Below are 16,123 nucleotides of genomic sequence, written 5' to 3' on the forward strand. Positions count from 1 at the left end.
TTTGTGTGTGTGTTGTATGTGTGTTGTGTGTGTGTGTGTACCTTCATCTCTGTGGGGGCAGAGGGCACACTGCAGACCCCAGGCTTCACCATACAAACAGCAGCACTCAGTGAAGGTCAGCTGAGTTCCTAACAAAGGACTCTGACACACTAGACTCGCTGTGACGTGACGCCAACAGAAGTTTAAGTTCTCATCTGAGAAAAACACAGACATACAGATGACAAATAAACTTTAAAAAGGAGCTAAAGTTGTCATTTTACACATCACAACTTTTATATTTTTCCATTCTTAAAGGGACAGTTCGCCAAAAAATGGAATCAGTTACTCACTCTTATGTCGTTCAGAACTTATAAGGGTTTAATTTATCTTCAAAACAAAAATTAACATATTTTTAAATAAACTTCTGCACGAGGTTTATTCTTGCATGTCATTCAAGTGATCGAGCTTCCACTGACCATATTTAATGAGCTCTAAATGTGTGTTGGTGGATATGTGAATAAAAACCTACATTAAATCTGTTTAAACTGCTTGATTACAGGGTATTTACAAACTTTAACTTAGAATTTTTGGTGATTTGGACTTACAGTGGAGGGACATGTGCTCCCAAAAAAATAAAATAAAAATAAAAAAATAAATAAAAATAAATTGTGTTTGGAAGTACATGAGGGTTAATTTTTGGCAAAAATGCATATAAAGAAATAAAAAAAAAACTAAATAAGAAAATACCAAAAATGTATATAAAATTAAATTAAATATCTCTTTAAAACCAAAACTTTTAACTCATAATTTATATAAAAATATTTAATAAAAAATTATAGCATTAAAATAAAATATAAATGCAAAAATAATTTGAATAAAAAAATAAAAATACACCTTTAAAATTAAATACTTAACATATAATTTAGATAAGAAAATATAACAAAACACATCTAGTAAAATAAAATATATTTACATAAAGTGACAAATATTTATTGTAATAAAAAAAATCCTTTTTAAAATTAAAGACTTAACTTAAAGTTTATATAAAAAATATCTTGAAATCTATCACAATCTATATATATATATATAAATATATATATATATATATATATATATATATATATATATATATATATATATATATATATATATATATATATATATAGTAGTAAAACCAAATATTATCATAATGGAATGGTCAAAAAAATATATTTTTTTATAAAAATAAAATACAAATAGTTATATGGCCAGCATGAAATACTGGTGGTTGCTAAATGTTATCAAAGGCAGTGTCAGAGAAGTCATTGTAGTGTGTGTCTCTGTGCATCTCTCACCCTCGGCGAGGCCGCTGGCATTGACACAGTTGCGCTGTGTGTCGTCCAGCACTAGAGGGGGCTCACACGTACAGTAAAACGTTCCCAGTGTATTGACACACTGACCGCCAGCGCAGGTCTCCTCACTCTCACATTCATTATTATCTACAGGAGAGACAGAGAGACAGAAACATCAGTCTGCTGAGCTGACTTCTATCCCAGCATGCACTGGTGATTTGAAGGCTGACCGATGCACTCCAGCAGATCCGTGTCGTAGTAGAATCCACTGGGACAGTAACAGGCGTAGCCGGGAATGTTGTTGACACACACGCCCCCTTTACACACCTCCGGGTCAAACAGCTTACACTCATCCACATCTGTCCGGAAAACAAACACACTTAGATTATAAACAGCCAATGCATGGGGACTTGAGGGACGTTTATGGGAGAGTCTGTTTACCCTTGTAGCTGAACGCTCCCGTTTCAGTGGTGATGTACCCTCTTCCGCTGGGACACAGAGACTGGAACTCCACTGAACACAGAGATATTGGATGACAGGAAAAAAAGTGAATAACTCATCCGTGTGAAAACTGGAATTTGTACTTGAAATCTTAAGCGTATTTTTAATACTGTCCTTGCAGAAGTTAATTACATCTAAGTGCAATTTCTTTACACACTTGTGTAGACTTTTAAGCAGTGCACTTTGTATTAATGTCAAACTAAAAGTTTTCATTTAAAATACACTTAAAATAAAAAATAAAAAACTTTGGTCATGTTTAAAGTACACTTATTTTGAAGTGTTTACTTACATAAAGTTAATACATTTTACATAAAATACATAAAATGCAACTTAGATTTAATGTGCAGATCCATTACACTAAAATGTGTAATTGCAAATATATTTAAAATGACAAAAGTAGAAATAGAAATTATATTAAAGTATATTTGAATTAAAATTTCAAACGTTTGAATTATGAAATCACATTAAAATGCACTTAAGAATGTTTTTCAAATTCATCAATTCAGTTCATAAAATACACTGAATAAATACATTTTAATACTTTTAAACTATTTTAATAAATTTACACTATACATCATTTTTATTTAAATAACATGGAATTAAGGGTCCAAAAACCTTATATTTTCTTTAAGATTATTATATAGTAGTCAAAATTTGAAGTGGATTAAAAACTTTCATCACATTTGCCTTAAAACCTAAAACCAAAATAGGACAACTTTTTAATGAACTTTTTTGATCCGCTTTAAATGTTGACTACTATAGTTACTAAACTAAACTAAACTAAACTAAAAATTTTATTTTAAATAAGATAATATTATATTTAACACTAAACATTATTTCAGCTAATTATTCAACATTTATAATTTTAATGCATTTTATCAGGATTTATTTACATGAAAAAAACATATAGACATAAACAACAACTAAAAAATATACAAAAAAATTACTACTTCACAGTATGTTAGAGTGTACTTATTTTTCGCAAGGCTGACTGATTTGCTGCAGCATTTCCTCAATGTTAGTGTGTGTTTGTTCACCTGTTCCCATCTCGGGACAGACGTCATATTGGCACATGAGGCCCCAGCCCTGTCCCGCTGTACAGCAGCACTCCTGCAGTGTGGTGTTTGGGGCCAGTATCTTGCAGGAGTATGGCTCAGATACACCATAGTAACACTCTCTGGTTTCTCCGGGCCGAGACTGCGGCAGAGAGCCGGACGATCCAGCCGAGGAAGAGGAGGCTCTGCCAGGCAGCTCTGACTGACCTGCAGCCAATCCACACACAGTAAGACTTCATTTTGGGACTGGTTCTCACTATCAACTAGCTGCTTATTAGTATGCATAATTACTAGCATATTATTAGTATTTATAAAGCAAGTACAGTATTAATGGCTTATTCTGCACAAACATATTCTAGATCCCTAAATCCAAATTAATACCAAAATGTAACAACTACTTTACTAACTATAAATAAAATAAAGTAGGAGTTTACTGAGGGCAAAGTCATCGTTAATGATTACTTAATAGTAGGAATTGTCCCCAAACTAAGGTGTGACCAGAAAATTGTCCTTTGATCATTTGGAAATAATGTTTCAAATACTATAGAAATATTTTTTTACTATAAAAATATCAATAAATATTCAGAACTCAAGAAGACATTCGAGACAGTGGCCAGATAAGGACTCATTACACTTATAAATATCACTTCTGAAAAACAAGTGCACTTAATCATACTAAATGTGCTCTTGTAGTGTACTTCAAAGTTTAAAAGTATATATAAAAAACCGTCCTTGCAAATAATATAATATTACTTTTAAAAGACCACTTAAGTGACTTTGAGTGTCACTTTCATGACACATTTAAGTAGACTTTAAAATTAACTTTGTAATTTCAAAACACTCTACTTTAAAGGACATTACAAATCATTATGTTTAAATAATATTGTGTCCAGTGTTAAAGAAGTTAACTTTTAAAATCAATAAAATAAATTATGAAATGCCATATAATGATGTACTGAAGTCCTATTTAAGTGGATCAAAACACTCTTAAGTTTAACTAACTGCATTTAATATAAGTGTAAACTATAATACATTTTTATTTGTTTGTATATAACATAACAGTTAGGTGTACTGTACACTCAGTTCACACTTAAGTATATTGTTTAAAAGTACATTATATGTACCCCCAAAGGATACTATTATTTCAATAAAAAGGATACTGGCAATTTATATAAAAGTAGATTATTTACCCAGTATCTGCATGAGAATTCTTACTTGTATGACACAGAATCACTGCCTTTGTAGAGTGTAACATCAGTGTTACTTCAGTGTTACTTCAGTGTTACTTCAGTGTTACATCGTTACATCAGTATAACAACAGTGTTACATCAGTGTAACATCTGAGTTACATCAGTGTAACATCAGTGTAACATCAGTGTAACATCAGTGTTACATCAGTATAAAAACAGTGTAACATCAGTTATACATCAGTGTAACATCAGTTATACATAAGTGTTACATCAGTGTAACATCAGTGTTAAATCAGTGTAACACCAGTGTTAAATCAGTGTAACACCAGTGTTACATCAGTGTAACAACAGTGTTACATCAGTATTACATCAGTATACCATCAGTGTTACATCAGTATAACATCTGTGTACATCAGTGTAACATCAGTGTTACATCAGTGTAACATCAGTATAACATCAGTATAACATCTGTGTACATCAGTGTAACATCAGTGTTACATCAGTGTAACATCAGTGTTACATCAGTATAACATCAGTATAACATCAGTATAACATCTGTGTACATCAGTGTAACATCAGTGTTACATCAGTGTTACATCAGTGTTACATCAGTGTACATCAGTGTAACATCAGCGTTACATCAGCGTTACATCAGTGTTACATCAGTGTAACATCAGTGTTACATCAGTGTAACATCAGTGTTACATCAGTGTAACATCAGTGTTACATCAGTGTAACATCAGTGTACATCAGTGTTACATCAGTGTTACATCAGTTACTTGTAGTCAGCAGAAAGTCAAGCAGTTGGCTTGTTTTTGGAACAAAGGCATCGTGTTTGTTATATTGTTTGGTATGCATGTGTTTATGTTATATAAAGTAATAAAATATAAACTTAATTTATAGCAATAAGAAAAACTTATTAATAATCATTATTATTATTAGTAGTTGTAGTAATACCAGTAGAGGGCAGCACTGAAACAGAGTTACTGTGCTCCTGCTGGAGGTTCATTAGAGTGTGTGTGTGTGTGTGTGTGTGTGTGTGTGTTACCTGTGCTCTCTCTGTTCACACACTGGCCTGCTTTTATGTCAAATTCCTCCTGTCCGTTCTCACACTCACACGTGAACGAGCCCTCGACGTTCCAGCAGCGCGCCGAGCCACACACACCCTGCATCGTCTCACACTCGTTTATGTCTGTGCAGGGAGAGACACAAAGGGGTTACATAGAGAAGAGGGGATAAACACAATTTCTAAAGAAAAAAAAAATGAAATTAAATGTGTTGAATGTGCACTTGTGGTGGAATTCAAATCTTGCAAATATATTAATGAAATAAAAGGCAACTTAAGTGACTTAAAAAGAGACACTTTCATGACACTTTTTCAAGTTAATTAACATACTTAAGTAGATTAAAAATAAGTTTTACTTTAAAGAATCATGGCCATGAGCTAGAAATAATCCCCTCGGTTTATTATTTGACTGGCATTTTAGTTAAATTGTGGCCACGTTTTACTTAATAATCTCCTTTTTATTATTTTAATTTATTGTATAGATATGGTGGCAATTTTATAAAGTGCACTTTGTAATCATGCCAAATGTATTTGTTACTTTAAAGTGCATTTTACATCATCATGTTTTAATTTAAAATGTAATTACAAATATATTTTAGAATAAGTACACACAAATACATGACGTTTCAATAGAAAAGACATTAAAGTATATTTTTGTTGATCATAAATGCTTGTCAATAAATTTAATTTCACCATATATAAGTAATTATGAAATGACCTATAAAGATGATCTGAAGTCCCACTTATGTGGGTCAAAAAAACTCTTAATTTAACAAATCACATTTAATACACATTGAAACTGTAATGCACTTTTATTTAAATCACATGCAGTGAGTGCATTAAGTGCCTGAGAACATGCAGTACACTCTTTCGAAGTATATCATTTCTGAAATATCTCTTGTTTTTTTAAATGACACTTGTCTTCCTGCAGTCATGGACTCACCCACACACATCTGTCCATCTCTGGTGGAAGTGTAGCCCTGGTCACACAGACACTGATATGTGCCGATCAGATTCTGGCAGAAGGCGTGATGTCCGCACACCGTCTCGTTAGCGCACTCGTTAATGTCTGCGAGAGAGACCCTGCTGTCATTCTGCACATGTGTGTGTGTGTGTGTGTGTGTGTGTGTGATTTGCTGCCGGTCAGACTCACCCACACACTCTCCGGAGGCAGTGATGTGGTATCCGGGCTCACAGGACGCCAGACAGCTGAACGAGCCGATGGTGTTCTCACAGCGCTGGGATCCACACACCAGTCGCTCCGAGTCCAGACACTCGTTCACATCTGCAGAGCAAACTGAGCTGAGATCTACACACACACATCCCTGACACACAGCTACTTTACTGGCCGCGTGGGAGCTTCACACTCTAAGCACAAATAAAGCGTAAAATAAAGGGAAAAGCTAAAAAAAAAAAAAACATTCTAATTTCAAATTATATTACAATAATTGTAGACTTTTTATTAGGTCTCTATAATGACTTAATATGATCATTTTATCCTATAATATACTTTTTTTAACAGTGCTGAAAATTTGCCTAAGACATTCTAATGTGAACTTTTCCCTAAGAACTTTTATTTTATTTTATTTTACTCACCTTACATGCAGACGGAAATGTACATCACATATATATTCCCCTGTTTTTAAGTTAAATAATTTTAGTTTAGTTAGTTTGTTTAATATTTTTTTAACGCCATGTTAGGATCGGGTCTATTTAATTATTTCATGGTAAACACAAGGTCAGCATCATAATCCATACAATTTTACATTATTATATTAACTTGAAATAAAACAAAAAATCTAAAATACATTCAGGTGATACATTACAATTTCTTCAACTTGAATATCCACAGTTTAGTAACTTGTGTCATTGTTTCAGTTAAATCATAATTGTTGTATTAATTTGTCCCTCATTTAATTTGACCACAATAATGTTTTTTTTTTTTACATCATGTTGAGTGCAGTGCTCTTCAATTTGTATTATTTGGTTAAATTTTAATTTAATTTAATTTAATTTAATTTAATTTAATTTAATTTAATTTAATTTAATTTAATTTAATTTAATTTAATTTAATTTAATTTAATTTAATTTAATTTAATTTAATTATTGCTGTTGCCAGTATTGTCATGGTTAAAAAGCCAATAAAAAAATAAATAAATAAAAATAAAAAAAGAGCCAGGCCAACATATTGGTAATACTTTATTATTTTAATTTTTGTTTTGTTTTCTTTAGCATGAAATTGTAGAAAGTATAACATACTGTTTGTATGTTTCCCTGATGTAACCCCTAGAAATGTTGTGATAGTAATCTGTGGATGTGGATGTGTGTGTGTGTCTGTCTGTGTGTGTGTGTGTGTGGCTGTGGGTGTGTGTGTGTGTGTGTGTGTGTGTGCGTTTTACCCAGGCAGGCTGTTCTCTCTGGGTTGGTGGTGAAGCCGGTGTGACACTGGCACAGAAACGATCCCTCAGTGTTGGTGCAGCGGCCGTCCTGACAAACTCCCTCCTGAACACACTCGTCCACATCTGGAAACAAACACAAAATGCATGAGATCATCCCACGCAGAAGCCATCAGTAAGAATGCTCAGTCTCACAACAGTTTTGCTCTGCTCTGGATGATTCAGACCGAGCTCGATTCACAGGAACAGGAAGACTGGATAACTGCATACTGAGTCAAATTAGCCCAATTACTGAAAGTCGCTCCATGATTGCGCAAAACATGTGTCTTTTATTATGAGCATTTTACACCCTCTCTCTGACCCTCTGAATCAAACTGGCTGCTTTTTGCTGTACTGTTCCTTTAAGATCTCAGTGGAGAACACATATGAGTGCTGTAATAATACATAGACTTTTGATAAAAGTTCATAAAACTAAATTCATTTAAATGTCAGTAAATATTAATAAATTATTGTAATATAAAAATGTGTCAATATATAAATATATGTAATAGAATAAATCATGAAAATGTCATTCAAATAAACATGTATGTTTAAAATGAAATGTGTCAAAAAAATAAATATAAAACTGTTCTGCAGAAAAAAAGCAAGCGTTATAGTTTCTGACCTACATTTTTAATTACTAAACTAAAACTAACTAAATATTTAAACAAAATATTTTCAATAAAAGTATATGCATTTGCAATATAAATGATTCAATACTAAACACATAGAAAAATGATCTCCAATTACAGGTTCTCTACAGTATGTGAGGGTGATGTGCAGATGTTTCCCTTTATCGCATTCTGCCTAATTATCCTGCATCTTGATTTTATCTCCTAGGGTGTGTGGTGGACTTGTTGAAAGGAGAAATGTTTACTTCAGACATTTGACTAATGCAGCTATGTGAACAGAATCATTCCATCAGAGAATTGAGGAAAATTTCACATCGGAGAGATTGAAACAACTCCCTGATGACAAGGTCTTATATAAATTCAAGTTCACTGAGAAAAGCACCAGTCACGGTATAATTTTTGTGAGAAACGGCTGCTTAATGTTGGCTGTGCATCTCCTCTGGAGCCATACCTTGGCAGGACGTCCCATTAACGGCGCTCCTGTAGCCCTGCGCACAAACACACTTATAGGATCCCTCCGTGTTCACACACTCTCCACTCGGGAAGCAGAAATCTCCTTCCAGACACTCGTTAATGTCTGAGCCGGACAGAAGGGTGTTAAAAACCACAAAACCAGTCACAAGGGTCCGTTTGTTTAAAATGAGATTTGTAAATCATCTCAAAGATTAATAAATAAGATTTCCATTGATGTATGGTTTGTATCAGGTCAATATTTTGCTCAGATGCAACTATTTGAAAATCTGGAATCTGAGGGTGCTAAAAAAAACACATATTGAGAAAATCATCTTTAAAGTTGTCCAAACGAAGTTTTTTGCAATGCATATTACTAATCAAAAATTAAGTTCCCTTTCAGTCGGTCACTCTCGACGCCACGTCGGGGAACGACGAGAATGTGATATTGCTTCAATAGACCAATCTACTTTGAATGTAAATTAAACAAGCCAATGTACATTGGTATGCAATTATTGCATCCAGCTGCCGCTGATCACAAAGTGAGTATAAGAAGGCAGCAGGTGCAATGCATACCAGCTTTTCACTTCGGGGCCGAGCGTTAGTATTGTTCTGCTCAACTGTGTCTGCTGTGACTTACGTTCAAACTTAAGTTCAATTGGGGCGTGGAAGCGGGGAACTCACCGTGTCCAAGTTACACCGGCCTGTTGCAAAACCCTCACCCCGTGGTCAGATCTTGCATTTCTCCGGGGAGGGGTGCCCCTAGAGCAGATCTCCAGGCATGCTGTGGTTTACACGGATGCCTCCACCACCGGCTGGAGGGCCACGTACAATGGGCATGCAGTCTCAGGGGTTTGGACGGGCCCACAGCTACAGTGGCACATCAGTTGCCTAGAGTTGTTAGCAGTGCACCTTGGCTTGAATCGTCTCAAAGGTCACTTACAAGGCAAAGTCCAGGAGGACAAGGAGCAAGTCTTGCTAGTGGTGCCATATTGGCCCACTCGGACCTGGTTCCCAATCTAGTGCTCCTTGCGACAGCCCCTTCCTTAACTGAGTCCTTTGAGGAAGGATCTACTGACTCAGAGACAGGGCACCGTTTGGCACCCGCATTGAGACCTTTGGAGACTCCATGTCTGGTCCCTGGACGGGATGCAGAGGTTCTAGGTGACCTACCCCATGAGGTAGTGGACCCCATCACTTTGGCAAGAGCACCATCTATGAGACACGCTTGCACCTTGAAGTGGAACCGGTTTGTCGAGTGGTGTTCTTTTCGCTGAGAGGACCCCTGTAGATAACCGATTGTAGTCGTGCTTTCCTTTCTGCAGCAAAGGCTGGATTGAAGGCTGTCTCCCTCAACCCTTAAAGTCCAGGTTGCCGCTATTGCTGCGTATCATGACCCTGTGAATGGGAAGTCTTTAGGTAAGCATGACCTCATCATCTGGTTCCTTAGACAGGCCGGGAGGTTAAATCGTTCCCGGCCCCCCTCTATACCCTCTTGGGACCTGATTCTAGTGCTTAAATCAGTACAGCAGGGCCCATTTGAGCCTTTCCATTCAGCTGAGCTAAATTTTCTTTCATTGAAAACTCTGCTGCTGCTTACACTGGTCTCCATCAAGAGGGTAGGGGACCGGCATGCATTTTCAGTCTACGATTTGTGCCTAGAGTTTGGGCCGGCTGACTCCCAGGTAATCCTGAGGCCCCGGCCCGGCTACGTGCCTAAGGTTCCCACTACACCCTTCAAAGACCAAGTGGTGAACCTGCAAGCACTGCCCACAGGGTGTGCCCTGCCCATTCAGGTTGCAAGCTCACTCAACTAGAAGTGTTTTTTCCTCCTGGGCGCTGGCTCATGGCACCTCGCTGACAGATATTTGTAGAGCTGCGTGCTGGGCGACCCCTAACACGTTCGCTAGGTTCTATAGCATTTGTGTAAAGCCGGTATCCTCCGGTATCCTCACCTCAAACGGATAGTGGCACTGAGAGGTCCCGGTTAGTGTCGGCTTGCTTTAACTGCTCCAGTGTGTCCGTTCTGTAGACCCTGTTGAGATCCTCCATCACCCTAGGCAGCTGGACGCAACGGAGCGTCTGGTGCCAGGCCTTCATGATGTATCCGTGAGAACCACGGAAGGGTGGGTTCCATATTGAGACCTAAGCGGTACTCGCTTGTGTATAGTCCACGGTATAGCCTTAGAGCCCGTGTTTCCCCAGCAGACTTCTACCTTTCCAAAAGGGTTTTAATCACCTCAAATTTCTTCATATACACCTAAACAGATGCAGATGCCCAGTGAGGTAGTGTGCATTGGCTCATTTAGTTTACACTCAAAGTAGATTGGTCTATCGAAGTTATTACTCATACTCGTCTGTCACAGATGTGGCGTCTCCGTTCCCTCCTTCAGGGAATGAGGGTTACCATACGTAACCAAGATGTTTTGTTATATCTATGGATATGAAATTTACAACATACCTTCAAGGAACATGATCTTTATTTAATATCCTAATGATTTTTGGCATAAAATAACAATCTATAATTTTGATCCATGCAATGTATTTTTGGCTATTGATACAAATATACCCCAGCAACTTAAGACTGCTTTTGTGCTCCAGAGTCACATATTTGCATGTAAATACATGTAAATATTATCAAACTATATGCATGCACTTGTTTACATAATATATGTTACATAATAAACAGTACACACACAACAGAAAATTTCATTTTGGATATGATTAATGGATTGGCAGCACGACTCAGAAGAAGAAGAACAGAAGACGAGTATAAAGCAGTTATATTTGTCTGACCTCTGCACTGGCGCCGTGGTCCGGCCGCTCTGAACCCTGGTGAGCAGTCGCAGCGGTACGATCCGTCCGTGTTCACACACACGCTCTGCGGCCCGCAAAGGTTAGGACTCACACATTCATCGATGTCTGAGAGGAAAACAACACGAAATGAGTTAATAGAGACAGTGCACAAACATACAAGCTGGGCATTTATAAATTTTTATATTTGTCTGACAACACAGGTTTAGTCTGACATGCATCTCATACTTTATCTTCTGCCTTGTCGCTCCCTTATTATGTCAATCATGCTTTTTGCACCAACAACAGATATCATTTAGTTTTCATGACATTTTACGCCCTCTCTCTGAATCTCTGAATTAAACAGATTTTTGCTGTACTGTGCCTTTAAGACATAAATAAAATAAAATAAAATAAAATAAAATAAAATTCATGCAGTTAGCAGACGCTTCTTTACATTTTTTAAAAATATTTTATAATGTATATTATATATATATATATATATATATATATATATATATATATATATATATATATATATATATATATATATTATATATATATATGTATATGTATATATATGTATATATATATATATATATATATATATATATATATATATATATATATATATATATATATACATATATATACATATATATATACATATAATAGACATATGCATATAATAGACATATGCATAAAACACATGGAGGATTTTGAATGCCTTATTAATATATTTTTGTAAAAAGTGCAAATAAATAAATATGTCAGTAATTTAAATAAATTAAGAAATGTGTCAGTAATTAAATGCATGTTTTACAAAAATAAATTCTAAAATGTCAATAAAATGTAAAAATGTATTATTATTTTAAATAAATATGTTAAAAAAGATATGCTTTAAAATAAAGAAATAATGAAATGTCAATAACATTTATAATTACGTTTAAAAAAGATATGAAATGTATAGGTAAACACTGTAAATAATATTTACAGTGTATACGTATACATTTCATATCTTTTTTAAATGTAATTATACATTTTATTGACATTTCATACATTATATGTATCTGTGTATACTGAAATACAGTCAATGTACATTTTTATTTATAAAATATAAAATACTCTCAACATCAAATGAATATTTATAAAATAAATAAATATTAATATTTGTCATTAAAATAAATACAAAATAAATAAATAATGAAAAGTTAATTAAATTAATAAATAATTATTTAAAAATACCTTGAAAATGCATCCTCTACAGTAAAGATAAAACTAGCATTTAACATGGAAATAAATAATGAAATGTGTTTTTCAGTAAACAAATAAACATAAAATCTGTTAATAAATAAACTGATCATGAAAATAATATAAATAATTATTTAAAAAGCATGAATGTCAATAAAATGTTTTATAAATAAATAAGTCACGAAATGTCAATACAGTCAAAATCGACATAAAATAAATACATTTTGTAAAAAAATGTAACCAAGAAATGTCATGTAATCATGATATTATCTTATCTTAATAAAATGAATAAATATGTTTTTAAAATGGCATTAAATGAGTAATGAAATTCATGAGAAAATGTTTAAAAATGGCATAAATCAATAAACTGCAATTTATGCTGTTATTTATTTACTGACACATTTCATGATCCATTATTTATTAACACATTTTATGTGTTGACTCGTTTATTGAAAAACATATAATGATTTATTTTTATTGGCATGCTATAGCTCGGACACATTTGATGCCGTTCATTTGCCAAAGCCGGCTTCTGTGGAGTCGCCAGCAGAGCAGCTGTTTGCAGTCAGAGAGCTTCGAGACGACTGTGGTTGAGCTCGTCTGACCTGAGCAGCGTCCGTTCTGCATGCTGTGTCCGTCTCTGCAGGGAACGCACTTATACGAGCCCGGAGAGTTGAGGCACTGCTGCCCGGGACACTGCAGCGCATCCAGACACTCATCGAGATCTAACACACCCACACACACACACACACACACACACACACACACACACACACACACACACACACAAGAGCCATGTCAGATCTGGTGAAGAAATGATGTGAATCTTCCGAAGTCTTATTTTAGTATCACTGATATACTGTTATAGTTTCTGCACACATTGTGAATTAGATTAAATTTTTACATTTTCTGTTTTCGGTTAAAGTTTTAGTGCTTTTATTTTTAATATATGTCACTCTTATTAAAATCTATTTATTACTTTATGTTATTTTAGTACATTTAATACATTATATTTAGTACTTCAGGTTAAATTAAACAAAAGTGATAAATGTGTCTTTGGTAATAAACTGAAATAAAACATTTTTATAAGTAATTTAAATATATATTTTTTTCTGTTTCAGTTCACATTTAATGTAGTTTTTGTTTAGAGTCTGAATTAGATTCTAATGTTTTCTTATATTTTCTGCTTTTTAAAAGTAATTTTGAAGTTTGTTTTTGTGATTTTTATCAGTTTTTACCCCCCCTCCCAATATGTCCATTATATATATATATATATATATATATATATATATATATATATAAATATTTGAAATAACATTTTTGTATTTTCTGTTTTCACTTTAATTTTGGCTAAGATTTTAGTGTAAACTAAACGAGCCAATGTACATTGGCATGCAATTATCACATCCAGCTGCAGCTGATCACAGCGGGAGAATAAAGATGCAGCAGGTGCGATGCATACCACCTTTTTGCTTTGGAGCGGAGTGACAGCATCGTTCGGCTCCATCCAAGTATATTCATGTGAGATACGAGCAAATTCGGGTGTGCTGTCGCCCTACGGGATGGTGGTAATGCCTAAATTGGATCCAAAGATGACAGCTTTGCTTTCCCGGGCTGCCGAGATGGTAGGGCTCGAATGGAAACCTCCACACATCCCGAGCCTTCCAGGCTGGATGATTGGTTTCTCGGGTCGGCCTGTGCTGGTTAACAGCTCTTCGCCCTTGTGCCTTTCTTCCCAAAAGTGCAGGAGAAGCTCACCAGGTTGTGGACGACACCTTTTACTGTCAGAAACCGGTCTGCTGGTTCCTCCTCCCTCACCACCCTCAACGGAGTATTCGGTGGCCCCCTTGGTGAAGCAGTCTGTAGCGATGCAATTGTGTTTTAAGTCAGCCTCCTCCTGGCGGGGAGACCCAGTGCTCCCTTCCCGGGCCTGTAGGCACTCATCTGGTCTAACTGGTAGTGCCTATGGCGTTACTGCAGGTGCACCGTCTCTAAGCAGAGGCTTATCAGGCACAGTGTGTGCCCTGCCTGTTCAGGTTGCGAGCTCACTCTACTAGAAGTGTTGCATCCTCCTGGGCGCTGGCCATGGCATCTCGTTGATAGATATTTGTAAAGCTGTGGGCTCGGCAACCCCCGACATGTTCGCTAAATTAAATAGCTTTCTATAGTGGAGATATATAGATTCTATAGTGGAGCTGGTATCCTCCTGTGTTCTCTCCTCAAATGGGAAGTGGCACTGCGTCGGCTTGCTATAACTGCTCCAAAGTGTCCATACTGCAGGACCCTGTCGAGCTATACTCACGCTGTGATCAGCTGGATACAATAATTGCATGCCAATGTGCATTGGCTCGTTTATCAAATTTATTTTATCGAAGCAATATCCCAGTTTGTCGGTCACTGATGTAACATCTCCTTTCCCTAAAACTTTTTAGTGTGATTTAATGTTATTCAATTTTATTAATTTTTATTCAATTTAATTAAATGTAATGAAGTGCGTTCTTACCAGTGCATGTGCCATCCTGTAGATTGAAGCCCAGATCACACACACATCTGAAGCTGCCGGGAGTGTTCATGCATTGGCCATTAGTGCAGCGTGTTGGCTTTAGCCTACATTCATCTATATCTAAAAAACACACAGGAGAGACAGCACACATTCAAACTCCCAAACAGTACTAACATCTTTATCATCTTTATCAAAGAAACCAACAGTGAATGGATTTCTTCAGTACACATATTTTCTTTTATTATCTCATAACTCTGTATTATATGTCTATATGGTCATTAGTGAAACACACTGTGGTCAACTTCAAATGTGCGATAGACATAAATATGAAATGACTGACTGATAACTCGGACTTTGTGTCTCATAATTGCATTAAAAACTAAACTACATCACTTTTCTTTGATCATATTCTACATCATCAAATCAATGTTATTTGTCAACTGCAGGGATACCTTGGCATCGGCCGTGAAGAAACTCGAAGCCTGGCTGACAGGACACACACTTAAAAGAGCCGACTGAGTTCACACACTCTTTTCCTGGACACTGAAGCTCGTTTTCACACTCGTTCACATCTGGAACAGGATAAGAAACAGACTTGAACCATTTGTGCTTCATGGGTGAAACTGGCAATAAACACTTGTGAAATAGATACTTAAAATCTTAAGTATACATTAAAGATAATATAACTTAACTTTGATGTGTTGACTAACATACTAAAGCACATAAATTACTTTAAATGTTAAAATGTGTAAACATTACAAATGTGTAAAATATGTTTAAATATGTGACATACAAGTTTCAAGTACATTTTAATAACTTCAGCAGTAACTTAAACCATAATTCAAAGACAATACAATTATGAAATTATGTATAAAGATGCATGTAAGTGGCTCAGAAAGCACTATTAAGTTTAACTAATTGCATTTAGTATTGATTG

The 16,123-nt window shown here is 35.4% G+C and overlaps 1 protein-coding gene across 3 annotated transcripts in view; it reads right to left on the reverse strand.

The window, feature by feature from the left end:
• ltbp4 (latent transforming growth factor beta binding protein 4) overlaps positions 1-16,123 on the reverse strand; it is a 77,547-nt gene that overhangs the window by 4,180 nt on the left and 57,244 nt on the right. For all 3 annotated transcript variants that reach the window (XM_026288100.1, XM_026288099.1, XM_026288101.1), the window contains 14 exons: positions 15,639-15,758; positions 15,187-15,306; positions 13,289-13,408; positions 11,436-11,561; positions 8,641-8,766; positions 7,522-7,644; positions 6,276-6,407; positions 6,066-6,191; positions 5,105-5,248; positions 2,849-3,073; positions 1,752-1,823; positions 1,541-1,669; positions 1,314-1,457; positions 42-194 (listed from right to left, as the gene is read on the reverse strand). In XM_026288100.1, the coding sequence (XP_026143885.1) occupies positions 42-194; positions 1,314-1,457; positions 1,541-1,669; positions 1,752-1,823; positions 2,849-3,073; positions 5,105-5,248; positions 6,066-6,191; positions 6,276-6,407; positions 7,522-7,644; positions 8,641-8,766; positions 11,436-11,561; positions 13,289-13,408; positions 15,187-15,306; positions 15,639-15,758 (1,860 nt within the window). The remainder of the gene's footprint in view (positions 1-41; positions 195-1,313; positions 1,458-1,540; positions 1,670-1,751; positions 1,824-2,848; positions 3,074-5,104; positions 5,249-6,065; positions 6,192-6,275; positions 6,408-7,521; positions 7,645-8,640; positions 8,767-11,435; positions 11,562-13,288; positions 13,409-15,186; positions 15,307-15,638; positions 15,759-16,123) is intronic.

Source organism: Carassius auratus, chromosome 18 (genome assembly GCF_003368295.1).
Source record: "Carassius auratus strain Wakin chromosome 18, ASM336829v1, whole genome shotgun sequence".
Lineage (NCBI taxonomy): Eukaryota > Metazoa > Chordata > Actinopteri > Cypriniformes > Cyprinidae > Carassius > Carassius auratus.